This window comes from Corvus cornix, chromosome 4 (genome assembly GCF_000738735.6).
Source record: "Corvus cornix cornix isolate S_Up_H32 chromosome 4, ASM73873v5, whole genome shotgun sequence".
In the NCBI taxonomy this organism is placed as follows: domain Eukaryota; kingdom Metazoa; phylum Chordata; class Aves; order Passeriformes; family Corvidae; genus Corvus; species Corvus cornix.
In genome coordinates, this window is record NC_046334.1 from 57,497,439 (window position 1) to 57,519,808 (window position 22,370).

At 41.0% G+C, this 22,370-nt stretch overlaps 3 protein-coding genes across 6 annotated transcripts in view; 1 reads left to right on the forward strand and 2 right to left on the reverse strand.

Moving 5' to 3' along the window:
* FAM184B (family with sequence similarity 184 member B) overlaps nt 1-2,460 on the forward strand; it is a 39,652-nt gene extending 37,192 nt beyond the window's left edge. For 3 of the 4 annotated variants that reach the window (XM_010401854.3, XM_010401857.3, XM_019287420.2), the window contains 2 exons: nt 4-209; nt 1,717-2,460. In XM_010401854.3, the coding sequence (XP_010400156.2) occupies nt 4-209; nt 1,717-1,807 (297 nt within the window). In that variant the 3' untranslated portion in view covers nt 1,808-2,460. The remainder of the gene's footprint in view (nt 1-3; nt 210-1,716) is intronic. The other variant, XM_010401855.3, reaches the window with a different exon arrangement.
* A 2,556-nt stretch (nt 2,461-5,016) lies between these two features.
* On the reverse strand, nt 5,017-7,109 carry MED28 (mediator complex subunit 28). Its single transcript, XM_039551280.1, has 4 exons — nt 6,945-7,109; nt 6,795-6,861; nt 5,802-5,914; nt 5,017-5,339 (listed from the first exon to the last, which is right to left on the reverse strand). Exons 1-4 carry the CDS (start codon nt 7,092-7,094, stop codon nt 5,142-5,144), a joined length of 528 nt encoding a protein of 175 aa, XP_039407214.1. The 5' UTR covers nt 7,095-7,109; the 3' UTR covers nt 5,017-5,141.
* A 1,085-nt stretch (nt 7,110-8,194) lies between these two features.
* LAP3 (leucine aminopeptidase 3) lies at nt 8,195-22,117 on the reverse strand. The gene is made up of 13 exons (XM_039551279.1): nt 21,995-22,117; nt 21,417-21,532; nt 21,029-21,083; nt 19,148-19,253; nt 17,862-18,021; nt 15,923-16,084; nt 14,796-14,954; nt 13,948-14,072; nt 12,518-12,606; nt 11,277-11,379; nt 9,577-9,656; nt 8,816-8,928; nt 8,195-8,707 (listed from the first exon to the last, which is right to left on the reverse strand). The coding sequence occupies exons 1-13, from the start codon at nt 22,115-22,117 to the stop codon at nt 8,509-8,511; spliced, it is 1,590 nt and encodes a 529-aa protein (XP_039407213.1). The 3' UTR covers nt 8,195-8,508.
* Between the last annotated feature and the right edge of the window lie 253 nt (nt 22,118-22,370).

Consider the following 22,370-nt stretch of genomic DNA (forward strand, 5'->3'; position numbering starts at 1 on the left):
AAGCAGCAGAAGAAAACGGTTGAGGTGCCCAGTCGTGTTGTCAGTGTTCCGAATTTAGCTTCCTACGCAAAGAGCTTTTTGAGCTGTGACTTGAGATCAAAAAGAAGTGCTCCTCAAATAACAAAATCTACAAGCTTAGACCGGAGTCCTGGCTGCCTCAGGGTGGGCTCTCCATCAATACAGTCCTCAGACAGCAGTGCTGCCACAAGGTATTTGTCCTTTTTGTATGACAATAAATGAATTCATATTTAGAATCTTATAGGCAATTCAAACACATTAGACATTTGGAAATACACAACGATGTAAGGTTCCTACTGCGCCGTGAACTCGGTGTGTTTGGTTTTCTGCAGACAGACCCAGAACTTTACTGCAAAAGTGGGCTATAATCCCTGCCCAGCAGAGTTTATGCTTGCAATCCCCCCGGTAAAAAAAAACAAAAAACCCCAAACCAAGAAACACACACACAGACACACACATACCCACAAAAAAAAAAAAAAAAAAAAAAGAAAAAAAAAAGAAAAGAAAAGGAGATGCAAGTATTTAACTAAGAACATAGTTAATTGTGAACATGGCATCTTTCAGTGGTTCTGTTAAGGATGTGTCTTCCTTCTTATTTTTATTGCCTCACCTTGCACTTGGTAGACATAGATGGCATGTTTTTATTTTAGGAGATATTTGACTGAATCTAGGCTGATGTAGGCAAAGGTTAGAGACTTAAAAACTGATTAGCAACTAAACTTCTTTGGTGTTTTCTCCCTGAGGAGCTTAAATTCTTCAAATTTATCAGTTATTTAAACAATGTTCAGTGTTTTATAACATGAACTCTCTCTTCAAGAAATAGTTAAAAATGTATGTAGCTAATATCCAGTTAAAAAGTCCCCAAACCTTACCATTGTATTTCAGGACAAAATCCAGCCTTCTCGCCTATCTCGTGGTGGAGATTAGTTATCCTGTACATTATGTACAAGGGAGTTCTTTCCTTGGGGGCAGATGGTGCTGACTACTGACAAAAACAACCTGGGACACAGGCTTAGATCCTGTTTGGCAATTCCCACTTCTTAAAGATACAAACATGCTGTATCATGCCAGATGACTGCCAAGGCAAATGAGATTTCTGTTTTAAAGAGAAACAAATGTGCAGGGAGACTCGGGGTAGCTTGGCTGCTACTTGCTTAATTCTTTTACATCAGTCAATTGAAAGTTAAGTCCTATTCACTATCATACGCTAAAAAAATCCCGAATGATGGAAAATCGGGGACTATGTAATAGGATTGATTATGAATGCCAGGTAGTGTTCAGATAAATTTTTCTGTTTCAAATAGAACTCTTATCCAACATTTTTAATGCATAAATTGTATTTCCTATTTTTAAGAGTGAATTGCAGCTGCCATTCTCTGATTTTCAGGACTTCATATTCTTGAAGCATCCTTTTGTTTAATTTTTTGGGATGTCAAGTTAAGAACTATGTTCAAATGTTTCTCCATAGCTGTTAGGCTCTGCTTCATGCTTTTCTTCATGTTACAACCGGTGCTGCTAGCCCAGTTACCTGGCTGGCACAAATCCCACTAAAACTGTAGTTGGCACCTTTTGGTCTCATCCATTCATGTGAGCACAGAACCATTCACAGGATCATGAGTTTTCCTGGGAAAAGTGTTACATATTGATAAGATGGTACGTAAGTAGGACGGTAATGCTAGTGCTTATTTGTTTGCACAGGACACATGGCAATGAACCACCACAAACCAAAGATGACCAAAACCAAGATCCTCAGCACCAAGAATGGTTTACTAAGTATTTTTCATTTTAAAGCAAACTATTTGCATACTTCTCAGAATTACTGTAAAAGTCATTCCTGTTCTCTTTTTTATGAATGATAACCCAATAGATGATTTAAGGGAAGGAAAAAAATGATGTAATTTCTAAGTAAATAGTTAGGAATACCTGCACTTTCTTACATCTAGTAACTATGGAGTTATAGGCATGAATTTCAGAAAAATGCATTTTTTTAACAATTTCTGTAAAAAATGAAGAAAAAGAAAAAGTCTGGATACTGTTATGTGAAAAGACTTTTTAATCAAGAGGCTGTACCACTACACAATTAAATATGCAACTTGGACTCTGATACATCCTGTCAATTTGGCACCAGCTGGAAAAGGATCTTCTGTATGTTTACACACTTGCTTCATCAGCTGTTTAAAGTAAGTTCTGCATCTAATAATGTAATTTTAACATTTATTGCTTTTTGTTAAGTGAATGTTATGCTGTACAGCATGTGGTACACCATCAAAAATAGCATGTTTATAGCAGGCTGGTTTAGAAATAATTTCTGGTTTGCTTCATAAACTGTTTTGTATAGTCAGCATTGCTGTGTAATATACCCATTGAATTTCAATACATGTATCAGCCTGATAAATGAGGATGATGTGTAAGTATGAGCATTAAAGTTTGTAACTTACCCAGTTTCTGTGGTTTGTAAATTACCCAATTTCTATGGTTTTCAGAAGAGTTCTATGTCATGCTGAATTAAGTCAGACATGTGCCAAGTTCCAGAGTGACGGCAACTGCATGCTTGTACCTTTTATCTCCATACTAGTTTTATGCCCATATAAACGCAAAGCAGGGGAATGGCTACATTTATCAGATCGTGCTAACTCATTGTTGGGAGGAAAGAACTCATGAAGAAGCTGTCTTGGGTAATTAACCCAGTAAATGTGAACGGCAGAAAAATGTGCGACTAGCAGCCTGCTATTAAAGACAGGATAGTTCCTCTTCAATTGCTTTGAATCCCCATTTAATTTCGACCAGCAGGGCCCAGCTACCTAAAAAGATTTTACACGTGCAAAGAGGTGTACCTCCAGCCTAACCTCTTCTTACATCAACAGCCAGCAAGACCTGCACTAACAGATGCCAACACTTCATACAAAACAGCCACTGCATCTCACTGGTGGTGCAAAGGTGGAAGGAAGGGCAGAACACTTCTACAGGCTGTCATAGTTTGACACTGGCCCAATGCCAGGCACCCACGAGAGTCGCTTGCTCACCCTCCTGTGCCACAGCTGGGCAGAGGAGGGAAAGGAAAAAAGTTAGCAAAGGCTTCATGAATTGAGATAATGACCAGGAGAAAACAATTAAAGAGCAAAACAGGCTTAGCTTAAAGTTACAAAGTTAATTTATTGCTAACAGAAATCAGAGGAGGATAATGAGAAGTAAAATAAGCCCTTAGAAACACCTTTTTCCCCCAGCCCCTCCCTCCTTCCCACCGACAGCACAGGGAGACAGGGCATGGGAGTCTTTGGTCAGTTCATCATCGAGATTTTCTTCTGCTGCTCTGGGAGAGGAGTCCTTCCCCTGGTGAGACCGTGGGAGCCCTCCTACGGGACACAGTTCTCCGTGAACTTCCCCAGTGCGGGTCCACTCTCAGGAGCAGCAGCCCCACCGCCCCTGCTGCAGCCTGAGCCCCTCCCACGGGCACACAGCCCTCCCAGACTGCTGCGCCGGGGCTCTCTCTGTCCACAGGGTGCAGTCAGTCCTCCGAGGACAGACTGCTCCAGCCTGGAAGCAGGGCCCCCTCTCTCCACCGGGTCTTCCCCTGGATCACAGCCTCCTCCAGGCATCCACCCGCTCCGGCACGGGCACCTCCCCCACGGGCTGTGGGTGGATCTCTGCATCCCCCGTGGATCCCCATGGGCTGCAGGGGGACAACCTGCTGCACCATGGTCTGCACCACAGCCTGCAGAGGAATCCTGGCTCCCCCACCTTCTCCACTGCCCTTGGTGTCACCATGTTGTTTTCCCTCACATGTTCTCATTTCCTCCTCTCCTCTGACTAGAAGCCAAAACCTGTGTGACTTTGTTTTTATTTTCTTCTTAAATATGTAATCACAGAGGCATTACCAACCTCTCTCATTGGCCCAGTTTCAGCCATGTCCATCTTTCACAGCCATCAGAGATTGGCTCTGCTGGACATGGTAGAAGTTTCCAGGAGCTTCTCACAGGAGCCATCTCTGTGGCCTCCCTGCTACCAAAAACCAGGTCGTGCAAAAACAATACACAGGCCAATACTTTTCATCCCAATTGTCCAGTATGTTTTCCAGAATGAACTGTGTGGTTGGAAAAGTGTCTTTGGCAGCAGATTTGGCGAAAAGGCACTGTTCATACTTGTAATCAAGAGAGATGTTAGTGTACAGTAACACTGATTGGTGCTTTGGTATCTGTGAGGATGGAAACGTGCAGTGCTGTTTTCATTACTTCTCATCCACGCTGCCCCAAGAACACTAAGAATTTCAATACCCAATTAACCATTCTTATTTCCAGGGTTACAACAATTAATTATTCAACTCTGCCCCTATAAAGGTATATGCAGAAGTGGTTATATGAATGAATTAAATTTGTTGCTTAGTAGTACAGACAGGACTCTTTTGCTATTCCTACCTCCAAAATCTTTTTTGGCTACATTCAACTTACTAAATAGAGCACTGAAATTGAACATAATTCTGTATACTGGACAGCACTGGTGACCCTACCTCCACAATGAGTAAGTAGTCTTTATTTTGAGGGTAGGTACTTTGGACCACCTCTACAGTAGCCTGAGAGACAGAACATCAGTTAGATTAGGCCTGTATTATATATCCCACCCTTTTGTGTGCATTTTTCCATTTCAATTCATCCTATAAGAACCAAATTTGTGTATTGCAAGACACCTTCCATGAGGTGAGCCAGTCTGGTGGAGAATGACAATTCACTTCAAAACAGTGTCTGACCTACATACAGACAATTCTTAAGGGTGTTTCTGCAGTAGTACTCATGGATAATTACTGGTTCACAAAACATTTAAATATTCTAGTAAAATCAAACACTAATCTTTGCAAGTATTTTGATCATACCAAAAAGACAGAGAGGAGAGCAAGGGCCACCCTCTCTAGAAGGAACAGGATGTACTCTGGGAGACACACTTCTACCAGAAAGCACCCTGAACAGCAACTCTGAATATTTTCCATGGAAACATAAAACCAACCCATACTTTTGTAATAAAAGATAATTTATTTGGCTTAATTGTTTTAACTATATTTGCAGTACAAATTACATTATACAGAAAGCATACAAAGAATGCTTTTAAAATATTGAGCTGTGTAAAATTCAAGATTATGTTTGCTTCATTGGAGCAGGAATATTCGCAGATGCTTGTTCTAGGTAAGCTAATGGACCTTGAGGCATTTCTGCAGGCTTTTTGTGCTGCACACTGATGTCTTCCAGGACCTGTTGCCAGTGTCGCAGTTTACTCAAATGCTTCTGAATTAATGCTTCTTTTCTCTGCAATTCATTTCTTAATTCTGAAACATCCTGTGGATGAAAAAAATTGTGTATTAGTAAACAGACTGTATTCATAAGAATAACCACCTCACATAAAGAGCATGTAAAACTTTTTTAGACCTTGAGTTTTCAAGCTGATCTTAGAGTGGAAAAATGGAATAATGGAGATGTGTCTAGTGCTACAGAGGGAAAGCATTGTGAATGCACTAGTGCTGTTCACCTATGTCACATATTTCAGAGATCACCACCTCCAGCAAAATCTGACTAACTGGTTTGTCTCTTCCAATGAATTATCAGTCATGTTCCAATATTTCACAGAGCAGCAGGCATCCACCTTCTCCAGGTTCATGGTGAGAGTTATGGAAACAGTCAAGTTCTACCAAGTTAAGGTACAGCATCACATTGAGAAAATTAATTAATTAATTAATATGAACAAGGTGATTAAGGTACATGGCGTATCTGCTTTAGCACAAGACAGGTAAATTAACATACCTCTTTAATTACTTGTTCTGGTTTCTGGACTGATAGCTGCAGTCTTTTTTGTAGAAAAAAGCATTCAGTTTGTCTTGCAACATCCAGAAACTTTTGGATGCACTGATCAACACCTAAACATATAACAACAATATTGAAAGAACAGGTTCCAGAAAAATAAGATTCCAGGCTGCTAATGGTAGTGGTCTATTAAAAACACTTTTCACAGTACTTTCTAGAAAGAAAATCTTCAGAATATCTAAAATGATGTATTTATAAAACCAGTAAGCATCGGTGTAAAACACTGCTTTACAAACTTACAAGTTCTTTTAGAAGCGCAGGACAACACTTCCTCCCAAGTTTTATTTTATTTCTGACAAGGAGTAATAAAATAATTAATGGAACTTGGGTGAATAAAGAAAACATTTCTGCATGCCTAAGCAACAAGCTCAATGTAGGGTTCTAAAATGTGCCCGTATTGAGGAGAATATTCTGCCCTCATATATTACACACTACTGTTTTGGTAATAAAAGCTGTTCCATGCCAGCAAATGAATATGACCAAATAATGCAGAAAGGAGTTTTGAAAAGCATTTATGCCGGTTTTGAAACGCCACTTCAGTAAACCTTCAGAAAATTTTCAGGGGCAATTGCACTTCTAAAGAGTAGTCAAGGGCCACTTTTCAATCTCCTGTTCATACCAATATTTATTCCGCCTCCACGGAGGTGCGTCACTCAATTCCTAAAGCACCGCTACTGTGCAGCCTGGCCTGGCCCTTCCCCCCTCCCGTTAATGCTTCATACAGCTTCCAAATGCATCACATCACTTCCCAGGTGCTTGAAACACGCGTTTCACCGCACGCCAGTAATAACCCACCCAACCCCAGGAACCAACTGGCACAGTCAGACCTTCCCACCAGACCCCGGTCATTCCCGGGTGGGTTTCTTTCCTGCCACTGCTCCGAGCAGCGTTGCACCGGGAAGGGGCCAGGCCCTGCTCCTCCCCAGGGCTCACCGGTGCGGATCTCCTCCTGGTCCGTGCCGTTCACGTAGTCCTGGCTCACCAGCGAGGCGAAGCAGGCCTGCGGGGAGGGAAGCACCACGCTGAGCGGCTGCAGGGCCGGCGCCGGCAGGACAGCGCCCGCCCGCGGCTGCCCCCCCTCACCTCGAAGGAGGCTTCCAGCTCGTCCACCAGCGTGTTGTTGGGGTTGCGCGGTCCCGCGGGCGGCGGGATGAGGCCGGGCGGGCCGGGCGGCCCCGGCGGCGGCGGCCCCGGAGCCTGGGAGCCGAACATCCCGCCCAGCGCGCCCGCCATGGCGGAAGAGGCGGCCGCGCATGCGGCGGGAGAGGGGCGGACCCGGAGCGGCCCCGCCGCTGAGGGCCGGACCCTCGGGCAACCACTGCGTGTGGGTTGGCTTATGGCCATCACTCCTCGCCCTGGCGCTAGGCACGTGTCTAAGAGATACTTTAATATATTGATGAGATCCCTGCTTAGTCTTCTCTTCTCCAGACTAAGCAGGCCCATCTCCTGCAGTCTCTCCTCATAAGAGAGATGTTCTGGACCCTCCATCCTCTTCACAGCCCTCTGCTGGCCCCTCTCCAGTAGCTCCTTTTTTGCGCTGAGTCCAGAACTGGACAGAGCACTCCAGAAGTGGCCTCACTACGGCAGAGGAGGGGGGGGGAGGATCCCCTCCTTCAATCTGCTGGCCATACTCTTCCCAGGATACCACTGGCCTTGCTGGAACAAGGCAAGCAGAGACAGCAAAGCCATTCTTCCCCGAGGGACCATCCTTCTCCTGCCTTTGCCCTGCCTGCATCTCACAGATGTGAGCCTGGGTAAGCACTGGTTCACTATCACTTGTTCCACAACATTTAACAAAAAACCCCCCAAACCCCACCCTAAACAGAAACAAATCCCCATCTTCTAGACTTGGATCCCCCAAACTGTCAAGAAAACATCAGCCCACGTTTTAAGTGTCAGGTCTGTTTGACGTTTGAATGATTCTGGGAATACTGTCCCTGCTTGGAGTGTGGCCACCTCACACCAGTAAAGACAGGAACTATCAGGACAACAAAAGCCGTGTGAGATGGCAGCAGATTCCTCTAAAAAACCCACAAACACTAACTTGCATTCACTAGCTTTCTGTGAAAGAGTTACAAGATACACTCTTGTTGACATGTTCAGAACTTACTACATAATTCTGTGCTGAAGCCATGATGATCACACTAATTGCAACAGCCTAAAATGATGCAGCACCATTTCTGCCTCAGTACATACAAACAGCAGTCTAAGGAAAAAATGTCAGAATGGTGTTTTTATGAACAACTTTGCAGAGTTACTGTTGACACCACCTACAGTTCACCCAAAACTGAGGCACATCTATCATCTATTGGTTATTCTCTCTCAATCAAAACTTACATCCAAATAAGGTATTTATTGTTTACAATAATTATGCCTACTTTACATATAAAATAGGCATCTCAATAATTTTCATTATCATGTTTTGGTATTAAATACCTTAATAGTTCAAACAGAATAATTTCTATTTTAAGATGCATAATATGGGATGACAAATCTCAAAGTTGGGATATTCTTACCCAAGTAATAATTTATAAAATGCATTTTTAATTGTCATAGTGAAAATATGCTTGAGGCATTCATTTACAAATTATACCTTTTAAGATTTTTTTTCCTTAAGGCAGAGTGGATGATTTTAGAACACGTATTTTTATTTGGCATTGTGACTATCTTGACTTAATCGAGCTGCAAACTCTACAAGCGTTCTCGTGGGTCGCCCTGCCATGCCCTTCCGAAGATAGGGCACCTCATCTTTATTCGACATCACCCCAGCTATATCCAAATGAGCCCAGTGAGAGGCAGTCACAAATTCCTTCAGGAAAGCAGCAGCTGTGCATGCTCCTCCAGCTCTGTGGGAAGAGGAAAAATGTATTGTTTCCAGAGCAACTCCAACAGCACACATATTAAACAAATACGGTGAAAGAAAGGGGCACATGAAAGATACTGGTTCATCTTACCTGCTGTACTTTCCAATGTTACTAACATCTGCAAGAGGACAGTCTGTTACTTGTTTTGTGTAATGTTCAAAAAGAGGCATCCTCCAAACTCTGTCCCCTGTCAAAATGCTGGCCTGAAAAAAAAAACCAATCATAATTTGGGAAAATTATTATTTTTTTTTTTTACTGCACTTGTAAGCCCTGGTTTCATGCATGCTTCTTTTTGTTTAGGTTTTATCAGTCTAAAAATCTTCAGCCCAATATATTACGTTTTTGGGAATACACTGTTAGCAAAACAAACCAGGCAATCCTGCTTTTAGGTGTTATCCAAAAGGCAACATCAAAAGACCACATTTTTTATCTGTTTTTCCTTTTCCCTGACAACAGAAATTCTTCCCCTCAGAAGCTTCCTTGATCCATCACACTTCAGCCACTCACAAGTCCTCTCTGAATTTCTGTCTCCATGTTTTTAAGCAAGATCAATTATCTTTTTAACGTGAACTAATTACTGCCAGTAGTCCAGAGCTTATGCATATGCAGTAAGTTATCAGAACATGCAGATCCTTGAGATGTTTGGTGTATGATATTACATCTCACTGAAGAGCTAGTAATAGTCAACATTGTTTTCAAGTAAATATAGGATTGACATCATTCCTCTAAAATTTCAAAATGTATAACATCTTTCAATTTGCATAAAGATTTTCAGTAATGTACTAACTTTTCAATAAGATATATAACTGAATTATTACTATTATGATTTAATAATAATGCAGATGGCCTACCTCATAGAGGTGAGTCCAAAGCCAAGATGAATTTGTGAACACTCCAGTTGCAGCAGATCCCAATGCAACATCCATGGCACCTAAAGAAACACCTTCGAGCTTATATGACAAAGGCAAAGGTGAACCTGAGCTATTCCCTGCATCCTGACTCCTCACAGAACTTCCCCGTTTTAACTCCCATTATCAGTAACAGGAATTAATCAGACTGTAAAACCTGAAGACTTTAGTACACTCACATATTTGAAAGTCTGAACAATTTTTAAAACATTTATATAGTCTAAAAGACACAAGAAATCATAAAATTATATTGTTTCCCATGAAACTAAATTTTCTGATTTCAGCTTAATGTTTCTTAGAAATATTTCTAAGATAATGTATTAAACAATAACTATCCTCTAAAATAAATCTAGATATTATTTTCATGTAGAAAATACAAGTGAGTGGGCTTTTTCCAGTTTATAGACCTCAATAATTTTTGAGCTCATACCTTCTCTTTTGTGAATTTCACTTAAGTCGACTTTAGCACATCATGTGTAAACTTACTTTATTAAATATTTACTTTATTAAAATAATCCTTATCAAAATACTAGAGATTACATACATATTTTCCTATTTGATGCCCCAGAACTGCTTCTCTAATACCAACACTCAATCCTGAGTGAGATGAAAAAAATAAAAAAGTAGTTTAACGAAATATGTCAAAGAAATTTCTATGGGAGCCCTCCTTCTTCCTGCTCAGTGCCCAAGGATCCCAGGTGGGAACACTTTTATACAAACCAACAATCTTAAAATCAGTTTCCTTTTTGTCTATTGAAATTTTCCACAGCATTTGAACACGTAAAACTGATGGAACATAATTTAAAGCCGTGAATCTATAGCAGAGATCTCTATAAGCATGATTATTTTGCTTAGCATATTCATTAAGCAACACAGTGGAGTCCTGTCGGAATTACTCTTCCGTGTTTGCTTTTATTTCAGCTACAGTCACCTCACCCATGACAGCTTGTTAGTGAGTTCATGAGCTGCATACACAATTGCTGGTTTTAAATTTAAATTTACAACCTCATTATTATGCAACTGTAGAGATTAAACAATTAAAACACATTTCAAAACGCCTAGAAGTATGCAAACTGCACAAAACATAGGAGGTACTTCAGTCATACCAGTTCTGGGGAAGATGATGACGACTCTCCTGTCATCATGGAAGCCTGAGCTAGCTCACGTACTGGCACTGGCTACGTCAGAGCTCAGGCATTCAGCAAAGCTGCTCAGGAACCTGAGCTCCAGAGTGGTCTGTGCCATATGAACTGGGCAGAATTCTTCCATGAACACGCCACTACCTCTGCATCACACAGCCCTGGGAGCTGGGAGGGTTTAGCTCAGAGATGGAAGAAGCACAGGGAAACACTGTGCAGAAACATTGAAGGCTGTGTAGGTTTTTCTGCTCTTGGTTCCAGCTGGGCTGGGCCAGCCCAACTTCATCTCCACTGCTGAGCACGTACTCTGCATGTCCTACGTGTCCCCTCCCCACTCCAGAGACACACAAGCTGTGCTCGCTGTTGTCCTGCAACATGCAAAATCATCCCAGTTGCCTCTGAATTAAGGTTGGATTTACATACACAGTGCAACTAATCCACAGCCCAACTAATAAGTAACACAAAACTGACTTGCAAAATGAGCAGGGAAGGGACACTGCTTACCTGTTAATGTTGCAGCATTCACAATGGCCCTTGCATTAAAATTGTGGGCATAACAGAGAGCATCAGCTAAGAGCAGTCTTCCTTCTGCATCTGTGTTATCTACCTTCAAGGGCAAAATTAGTAAAAAAAACAGATAAAGTACTGTAAACATCTCTTTCACTGATGTATTTCTCACATATTATCTTAAATAGTTGTTGGATAGAGGCCCTAGGAACTTCAGGTAATGAAAATTTACTCAAACTACACTGAAAAAAAAAAAAAGAAGAAAACATAGTATTGATATGCAGTAATGTTTATAAAGTAAAAGCATATCTGTAGCTGAGGTTAAGTCATCTTTCAGCACTGCAACCTCCTCCACATGCTGGGTCTCTGTACTGCTGGCTCCTCAGAAGAGCCCGGAGAGGTGCCTCAGTGGAGCACATAGGCTGCATCATGCGCTCTGAGCTACCAGCACTTTCTTGCAAATTTCTTCTTGGTGGGGAAATACATGGCCAGTCTTTTTCCCTTTCAAAGCAGAGGGTGACTGAACTCAGTTTTCAGAGATGAACGTCAAAGAAATGGAAGGTTCAGCAAGTCAAAAGTGGCAGAATCACAGAAATTCAGACAGAAGGAAATATTAACCCATCTAATTCTGCATTAAATCAGTGATCTACCACACAATGACTTTCAGTACAATTTATTCTATTAGATGAGTATGGAACCATTTGTAATAAATACAAAATATGTATCTTGGATACTGATTTGGCAAGCTCCTTTGAACAAACAGCCCCTATGACTCAGAGTTCTGATTGTTCTGAGCATTTTGGCAGTGTAAAGACGTTGGTTCTATCAGAAGAAAATGGATGCCTTACTCTCATGAGTTACTCCAGATAGCAAGGAATTGTTCTGAAGGGTCTGCTGGAAGCAATTAATGTTATTCATTCAGACTGAGAGCCTGTATGTAAGAGCATTTTAACAACCTCTTGTGCCAAACAAGCTTTTCCAGTACGCTCAGTAAATGACCTTACTTTGCAGCTTTTCCTAGCAATTTATAAAACATGCCTCATCTCTTCAATCTATATCTGAAAAAAATCCTAAGATAGTAATTTCTAGTTAATAACATGCTTCTTACATTTTTAAAAACAGTACATTTGCACTGCTTATCTTTAAGGGTTTGTTTCAAACGTACTCTGACTGCAGTCAACTTGGTTGATTACACCAATTCATTAAAAGTACTCAAAATCCAAGTTTCACAGGCATACCTGTATTGTTTTTCCATTCTTGGCTCTAACTACATCCCCAGGCTTGTTTGCCTTACCACTGGGCATATTTTCACAGAGGGGTGCCAAACCTCAGAGACAAAAAGAAAAGTGAATTACTAATTTTCTTCTCAGAAAAGTTATAGAAAAAAACCCCACTTAGATAAACCCCAAACACCTCCTTAAGAAAACAGTAGAAGTGTTGTTTTGAAATTAAGCTCAAAATCCAAATTTTCCTGGTTAATGAAAGACACATGGTCCAGTTTTCAATCAGGGAAACTCGTGGTGGTGCATGATGCACCACCATGCTCTCTCACCTACACTATTTTATCACTAAGATTTTCTTCTACTTTTTTCCCAGACAAGTCATATCAGAGGAGCAATAAATATTATGTCTCCCATATATAATTATTCACATGGAACTTCTTTCTTTCTGAAATTAAAAACTTCTCAAATAAACACTCTGAGCCATTTGAACTCTGCTCATTGTATAATGTCCAGAGGGGTCCGGGGTTGTCACATATCTCCAGCCACACCAAGAGCAACTAGAAATGAGCAAAAAAACAGGCTCAGCATCAAAACTGCAACTACAGCTGGGATCATGGAATGAAAGGCACTCCACCACTCCTAGGGAAAACCTGCACCTGGCACAAGGTCCACAAGTGAAGCACCACTTCTCAGTGGTGTGAATGTACAGGCTCCACTGCCAGCCCTTCCCATAGCACACAAAGGTGAGGAACGCTGTGAGGATGCGTGTGGGCATCGCTGCCCTCTTCTGGTTGAAGCATAGAAGTGACTAAAGTACCAGTTAACTCCCAAGTTCAGCTTCTCAAACTAAAACTTATCCTAGAACATGTTACATGTCATTGCCAGCTGGTCTTGCCACAGCGTCTGAATCAGCACATTTAATTTTATCTCTGCAGAAAAAAATAAGCTTTTTTTCTGGAAAAAAAAACATTGCACATACATAATAGCATCAGCAGACTGGTTTCACTTGTTTTAGTTTTCTGCTGAGATAGTCACCTAATGAAACTAAAGCTGATCCCTCTTCCTGTTCAGTTGTGACAAGCACTCATGGAGGTAGCTCAGCGAACTCCTTTTCATACTGTCTGCTTACACAGACATGCACACTCCTTCTTGTAATGAAGGATTGGCACTCACTTTATTGACAAGCATTTCTCACTTAAGATCTAAATATCATACCTTAAAAATCTTAATTTGGTGTTCCAATATTTTATTCAAGTAAAGAATAGCAGTGTTTTTGTATGCAAGTAAAAATGGAAGAAAGGTTGAGCAAGGGAATGAGAGAAGTAGGTGTGCAAGTGTCCATGATGTTTCTACATGGCTTTTACCATTGCTAATACTAGGAATGTTCTCTCTCACAAAACTTTGTAGAACTAAGATTTTTGGATTCTCCACACAAACACACTTACCAATTATGTTGAGAGGTAGATTTAGAGCTGCTGCTGTCACAATGGCTGAACAGACAGTTGCTGCCCCTCCCATATCTGCTCTCATTGCATCCATACCCGATGACGGCTTCAGTGAAATGCCACCGCTGGAACAAACAGCTCGATGTCACATACACTGATGATGTTCTGTCCATCAGTATGTGTTAACACCAAATACCAGTAAATGCTAGACCTGGTGCTCCAAATACTCCTGCAACCCTAGTAAGTGTACTGAAAGCAAAGTATCTGGGTTTTCATTTCAGATAAAATATTACTTCTTCATCATTAGGAGACCACAAAAGTCCAGGTAAACTGCAGTGGACTAACTAATTGGTCTTCATAACAGCAGTGCACAAAACAAGAAAAAAACAGTACACTTGGTAAAATCAACATATGGATGGGGAACTGACTGATAAATTCTTCAGTAGTATGTGACATGGAAAGTAGTTATAAGGAATTGCTGCAAAGAATGAACTATTTTCTATTTCCTTAAGCATCATCTAGATGTCCAGTGACATACTGCAATTCTAAACATGTAAATTCTTCATCCACAGGTTTGCTCAGGACAAGAAAAAAAAATAGCACCTTCTTTATTTTCTTTCCCTCTGAATTTCCTTTTTCCCCTTACAAGATGATACCTTATTAATTCCTACTTTGGACAACTGATGTTGTCTCTTCCCCAGGAAAGACAGCACAAGCTACTATATAACACAAGTTCAGTGGAATGGCATTGGAAGATGTGCTGAGCAAAGGAAAAGCATCTCCCTGTTGAACATGAATAGCAGAAAAACATTTTCTCCCTCTAGTAGTTAAAATATTAGCATACATACCTGTCAAATGTAACTCCTTTTCCTACAAATACCAATGGGGAGTCATTTGTATCAGCACCCCCTGAATAGTGAATCTCCAGAAAGATGGGAGGTTCAGCTGAACCCTTAGCTACACTCAGGAATGCTCCCATCTCTTGTGTTGTTATCCAAGACTCCGGTCTGGAATAAAAACATATTAGTTTGGGTTTTTTGTTTTTTTTTCAACTGGACACTTTGACCAAGGTGGTTTTTTTTTAAGAGATCATGATTCTTGAAGGTTTGTACACAAACCAATTCATTTTAGTTAGTTATTTTGGAAACTGTAATTTAAATCCAACCATTACTACCATTTTTGTGAGGCAGAAAACCACTTCAAAGTTGCTCTTTTTGTTCTATCTTGTTTAAAAAAAAACCCCAAAAACAACAGCTTGTCTACAGTTTCTGCATCAGAAACACTTATCTTTCACTTGCCTGTGAGGCTATAGATGCTAAAGGCATATGAAGTAACAATATTGCAGCAGGTTACATTTAGCTTTCTGCTAGCAAGATTTCCCTCAGCCTTTTGCTTGCCAACAAAATAGCCTCCAACACTTGCACAACCAGTTAGCCTGTTTCCACTGATGAGCAGAAAGTAGAAATTCAGGGGCAAGAAGCACCAGCTGTGCAAATCCACTTGCAACGGCTTTTATGGCTCCATCTCACATTTTTAAAAGCTATTTTAAAAATCCCAACAGTAACAGCAATAAATAGAAGATGTTTTATTACCACATCCACACAAAAAAAGGAAAGGTATGTAAAAAACCCACCTGGGAAGAAAACAAAAGGTAATTAATATTAGCCCTCTGTTCACTGAGGCTTCTTTTCACAGCACGTGTTAATTAAGCAGTAATTGACTGCATGACTAATTGACAGGTAATGATTTTACTGCATCACAGTATCTTGCTTCCTGTGCAAACTAACAGCTCATCTTCTAATTCTTGAGAACAGCCTCCATTCTGGACACCCCTCATACCTTTTCCCCAAACACTCTCCCTGCTTTTGTCATTTGAAGTAGCAAAGGGAAAATGAGATTTGAATAACCTGGAAGGTATCTTATCTTACTGTTATGGTCCTCTACCCTACAGAAGAATCATTTCTGTGGAATTTACCTTATGTGGACCTTTACATTGCTGAAACTTCTGAGCTTCTGTTCAATATGTTCAGCAAATTTGATGGGAGTTATATAATTAGCTGGAGCCTCCATAAGGTACCGAGCGAGGTTCTGTCCCTCAGCGTAGATAACACCTTTTTGCCAGGCTTCACTTTCAGCACTGAACAACAACACACAATGATCAGAATTATACACATTTGCAAAAGTAAGATGTCAGCATTCACATATTCTCTTTCTTAAAATGCAGTATCATTAATTTGGAGCAGTTAAGAATATCACAGTTATCTTACCACAAGGAATCTAGTCTAGTAACTCATCTCTGGTTCTAGTCAGTGCCAAATACTTCAGAGAAAGCTAGGAAAATCTGAGAGCAGACAGATGTCAAATTATCTATCCAATTCTTTAGGTCTTGTCCTAATCATGACTAACCAAAGATTGGCTTAAATCCTTAACCACAAGGTTTAATACCCTTTCCAAAGTTTGTAATCACATTAACAGCCTTGAAAGTTTTTATTTACCATATAAAAGTCTCCAATTCTGTTTTTGCCTTTACCGAAATACGATTATGTGATAAGAGTGGAATTTGGATCTCATTTCATAGTGCACTCAAGGCACTTCACCAACAAATGACAGAACAAACATACACAGAGCTTGTGTAGCAAATGGGAGGTCTCTCTGGTTACTTTGCCAGACAACCAGTACAAAACCTTTCATTTTACTGAGACAACTTACTTGCTTTATAAGTTATCACAAAGTAGGGCCTTGAACTGGATTCTGCCTCTAAAAAGAGCAGGACAATGGTAGAGGAATCCAGGAATACAGAAATATTGCCTGGATATGGAGGGATGTAATTAAGAAGCCAAATGTCAGCTGACACTGAAACTGGCAAGTTAAGCACTAGAACAGATGGCCCAGTGAGGACGTGGAATTTTCAGCTCAGGAAATATTCAAATATGGACTAAACAAAGGGCTGATCAACCTGACCAAACTTTAATGTTGTATGTAATGTCCAGGTTATCCCTAATCCAAGTTGGAGCTGGACTGAATGACCTCCAGAAGTCTTTTCCAACCTAAATTACTATATAATAAAATTACTTCCAGTGTTGTAAGTGGTCACAGGACCATCTATGTTTTCAGGAAATGTTTATTTAATATGAATTTAATCAGCCCCCAGACTATCTGCTGTGCTACAAAATGGGAAGAGTGTTTATTTTACATATAGCTTATCTAGACATGCTTAATCAAGAGGGTTTTATTTTATTTCATTTACTTCTTTGAAAGGAAGGATTTGTTCCTGTTTAAAGTACATACAGGAAATACCTCCCCTATGCATGACAGAATATTCTATACAAAATATCCAAAGTCCACTCTGGTAATTGTTCTGAAACCAAAAGCTCTGGTTCTACTTTCTGGTCTCCAGTAAGTGATGTCTATTTAGAGACCAGAAGAACCCCAGCTTCTCGCATTATACTCTGTGAATGAAAATATAACAAATGAACTATGTAAAATATATCCATAATGCATTGGTCTGGTGTCAGTTAGTATTTCCTGATTCTCCAAAGGATTTATCCATTTATGGAGTTTGAAACACCTCTTCTCCAGAATTTTGGCACACAGTACCAAATTGTTGTATATGACAACTACTCTTCAGGTATTTTTTTACTTCTACTTTTATTCTGGCCCTTCTTTTCTATGAAGCAGCATTTATTTACCCTTAACCTCTGAACATGGCATCAAAACACAGAACAAACACTATAAATATACTTGAGATGTAAAATTCTTCAGGAAATTCAAATGAGTAGGAGTTAGCAAGAGTACTGTTGCTAGCCCTACTCTTTCAGTTTTGTTTTTCTCATGCACAAGCATGCCACGCACACAGTTTTATAAATAAGCAAGCAAACAGACAAATGAATAGGCAAGCTTTCCTTTGCCATCACCTTCCATGTAGCTGAGGAGTAACTACAGGCTTCTTTTTTTGCTTCAGCTCATTATATTCATGCAATCCAAGGACAGCACCTTCTGCAGCTGCTTGCGCATCTCCGCAGGGATCTACTTCCACACAAGGAATCTCCAGGTCCTGGATCTGCCTGCAGCCAACTGAAAAATACGCACAGAATTGAAGGGCAACTATTGCACAGAACAGCAAAACAGGTGTCTGAGGTGATCAGTGGGCCATTTCAAGGCAAAGATAATTTTAACTGAAGATATCTGAGTTTATAAGTAAGTCAGTTAAAGAGATCATGCAGTAGAATAATTAAAAATGCTAATAACCATACACTGACAAACTTTTACTAAAAATACCACTTGATAAATTATAATAATTAAAGTGTTTCACACGAATAAAAGTGTTTCACAAGAATAAAAAAGGAAAAATCAAAGTTGTTCTGACTCCTTTAAGCTCATTCTAGAGCAAAGCAAGGCTCTATTACTCTGGAGTGCTATGAATTATGACTATCTACAGGTATTAGAAATTTGTCATAATTTAGATTTTTGCCAAGAATATGACTGCTCTTTTCTTCCAGATGAGTTTATACACCCTTTTATAAAACAATGTATTCCATAAATTCTATTTTGTTCCCAAGTAATTTAACAGTGTTTTATGTCAGCTACAGTGTTAATATTAATTAACAATGTTAATGGCACCTACAGGCTAGCACTTTGGACATACAGTTGTCATCCAATCACAGATTATAAAGTCTTCAGTGAGAACTCTTTTAATTCTTATTTTACACACTTAGATCCAGCAGTCATCCTTGATTAAGATAAGCCCTCCTTTGTCTACAGAGAACATGCTGAATCATAGTACTGATGTTGTGAAAGATGTTAGTTTATAATGCAAATATCTCAGTTATGAAGTGGCAGAAGTAAATATATGTGCATACTTAAGCACAGAGTGACCATAAAGTGAATTGCTGATGCTCCCAGGCTTCAAAATACTAATTAGACAAGTGCCTTTTCAATATCACACTGTTTAGGAAAGTTATTTGATATAAATAACTGCAGTTTCCTGTCTTCAGATTTGATTTACACTCTTGATAACTCCTCACTAAGGAAAAATTTACATGAATATCAGTGACAAGTAAATGCATTTACCAAACCATGCAGTAAGTTGTGCATTTCAAAACAAAGGCATATCTAGACTTGGTCTTCAAAAATGGAACATGCTGCAGAACTGCAATTGCTTTATAGACAAAATGTTTAAAAAATTTTTAAAATGGTTAACCTGCAACAGCTGTACGAACATTTTCTTTGCCTTCATTCCAGTTTTCTTGTTCATTTATTCCAGCATTCTTCTTACCCAAGCCAACTACCACTACACTTGGAAAGTCCTAGATGAAGTCAAAACACAAATGGATTCATTTCTCATTGTTACAGCCACAGCAGAGCTGTTATAAAGACTTTACTTTCCAAATCAAACTAAGCACATCATTAAAATACATGCAGTACTTCTTCTATATCAGGCACTTTTCATTAAGAGTGCCAGTATGGTGCTGCTGTCCTGTGCTCCCAATCATTTGCCACAGGCTTGCAGTCAGTTATTCTGTTGTCCAGTTAATAATCATGTGCATTGCACAGACCAGACAGGGCTTTGTGCTCAACACATGGTAAATTTGATACTCCTAATGGCAAGCCTAAGAGTCCTTGGAAAGCAGATCCAGCTTTCAAGCTGTAAGAAAGGACAGAACTGATCTGGAGAATTGTAACCTTTTTTGGCACAGTAGTATGTTCAAGGAAATAAAACAACTTCAAAAGCTCAGTGTCTTAGCTCATCTCAGGGGGGTCTGCTGGCACAATTTGCCAGGTAGCAAACGAAAGCTGCACAGAGGTACACCTCTCCGGAACTCAGGAAAACAATGTAGCATGGCAGACTAAATGCTTGCCTTATAAACTGCAAGCAAGTGGAAGGAAAAAAGAAGCAATGAGGATTAAAGAAGCCTTTTAAGAGCAAAGTCAAATTTGTATAAAACTCAAAGCTATATACATATATATATGTGTGAACATATATATATGTGTATGCTCCTATAGCTCTTAAAAAAATTAAGATTATTTTAGGCTTTCCCCTTCCATCTCTGTCAACTTCTAACAATTAGCTTTCAAACTGCTACACTGTAGTAAAGTCTTTTAGTCAAAAGAATGCTGAAACTTGTGTTAGCTATCCAGAAAACCAGTGATACCAGTTAACATTCTCCTGTCTTCTTTTGCAGACATTTGCTACTCACTTCAGAGCCCATTCTACATGCAGAACTGGGATAATGGGACTTTCAGTGCACTCAACTTCCATGAAATTTCTGAGAGCCTTTTTACCAAGTCCAGTGTCACCTGCATGGGATGTCTGCACAGGAATTTATACATGGCAGGCAATACTCACCACAAATGGCTTTATTTCAGATTACTTAAATAGCCCTAGCGTGAGATTCAGTTACTTAGACAGGGACACTTAGTGTCACATCACATGCCTGCCTAGGCCTTAGCTACTACTCCAAAAAGGCACAAATCATACCATACTGGTCAGCTTCACATATATGCATTAGAGGTATCCCGGCTTCTCAAATGGCACCAAAAGTCTGATTTTGAGCAGATGAATCCTCACCTCATACCTTGTGATCTATCATGTCTGTGCAGACAAAAGTCCTGCTTGAAAAACAGTCCCATGTCTTACTTTCAGAGGTTTCAAGCACCTGACTTAAAACCTCTGACAAAAGCATATGATGGGAGTACTTTGTGTTAGAACTGTCAGGTCTGGAAGGTCTTTGTACCTATCAGTAACTCCTCACACACTCACCCCCCCTGGACACAGGAGGCACAGATGTCAGATCCAAAACTGCCATGCTTTAGCTTATTCAGGAAACAGCTATTCAGAGTACAGCACCTTTGGAGCAGACTTGTTTACATTCTCTCCACTTGCAGCACACTGGAGGGAGTACAGGACTGTGCAAAAGGCTGTGCAAATACAGGCAGTGCAGAACAGGAGTTGAGAGGGTCAAAAGGAGAGAAGAAGAGTAGGCCATTTATACAAGCACAGCAGTGAACTCAGCTTAAAATTAGATGTAAAGGCAAACTTCATACATCAATCAATTAGCATACAAAAATGCAAAGTTCATACCTGATGCAAACCATGAAATATGCGTGTTTTGCCTTTCTTCAAAGGTGGCCCACATCTAGGACACAAAAGCATTCTTTCAATACAGAGGTCCTTACTGTGATAAATCTTACAGTACTACACTCACTCCATGACCACGCAGTGCGCCACACAAATGTAACGGGATGCTTGGCTCTGTGCTGATTCACAGCAGAGGACGGGTCCCATGAACATTTTGCATGTTTGCTCAGTGCTTGGTTTTATCATGGGAGGTCCCCTTCAAACTCTAGAAGCAAATACCAGCCTGACAGTGATATGGACACAGACACTAATAATGAAAAAAAAAAAAAGACCATTCCTACTGGTATTTGTCGATACTTTAATCCATTTCAGAAGCTTATCACACACTTACAGGGACAGAAGTGCTCTCAGCTTTCCGGACAGAAGCCTATCAAAAGCATCTCCTGCACTAGTGAATTGGGCAGCACCATCATCCTTTTCACTAGAGTAGACTCCCAGAACAAGACCCTAGAAAAGGACATGCGTTAATGTAAGCAACATGAAATTTAGAGACCCATCAGAGAGGCAGCGAGCACACTGTTCAAACTATTGCTACCTCTGTATTTATTTATCTCAGTTTTTGAATTTATCTAACGTAATGAACAGAATAACTCTTCAGTAAACCAGGATCAACTACTACAACTACTTTAAAGTGTGAAAAAGAATTCAGATACAACGTAACTAAACTTACAACAATTTTGCCGAGCACATGAAGACAAAATTTCCTTCAATCAGTAATTTTAAATACAAAAGAGCTTATCCCCACCAGTGCAGACCTCCAGTCTGGCACACCCAAGAGAAGCAGAGGGAGCCGCATCACTCCTGACTCAGCTCCGGGGGGCACACGCGGGGCTCAGCCGAGAGCCGCGGGCCGAGCGGAGGAAGGGACACGCGACCCCCGCCCCGGCTCCCCCGCGGGCAGCCCCTCACCTTCCCGGCCGGCCCGCGGCTGCGGCCCCGCGGCGAGGGGCCCTGCGCCGAGCAGCTGCAGGCGCGGGGCACGTCCCGGGCGAGGCGGCGCGCAGCCCCGCTCCGCACGCAGGGCAGCAGCATGGCACGGCGGGCGGGCGAGCGGCGGGCCCGGCGCGCACCGCGCCTCATCAGCCGGCGCCGCCAGGGGCGGGGCCGCGGCCGCGGAGGGAAGGGCGCGCCCGCCGGAGCGCTCCTAGGCCGGGAGTCCCGGGGACGGGAGCTGGGGTTTTCTGCCGGTGTACCAGCATTCGTACCTGGGGGCGGCTCGGCGTCACACTGGATTTTTGCCCTCTCGTGGCATGTTCTAGATACGTGGTCGTACTTCTCTCGGGGG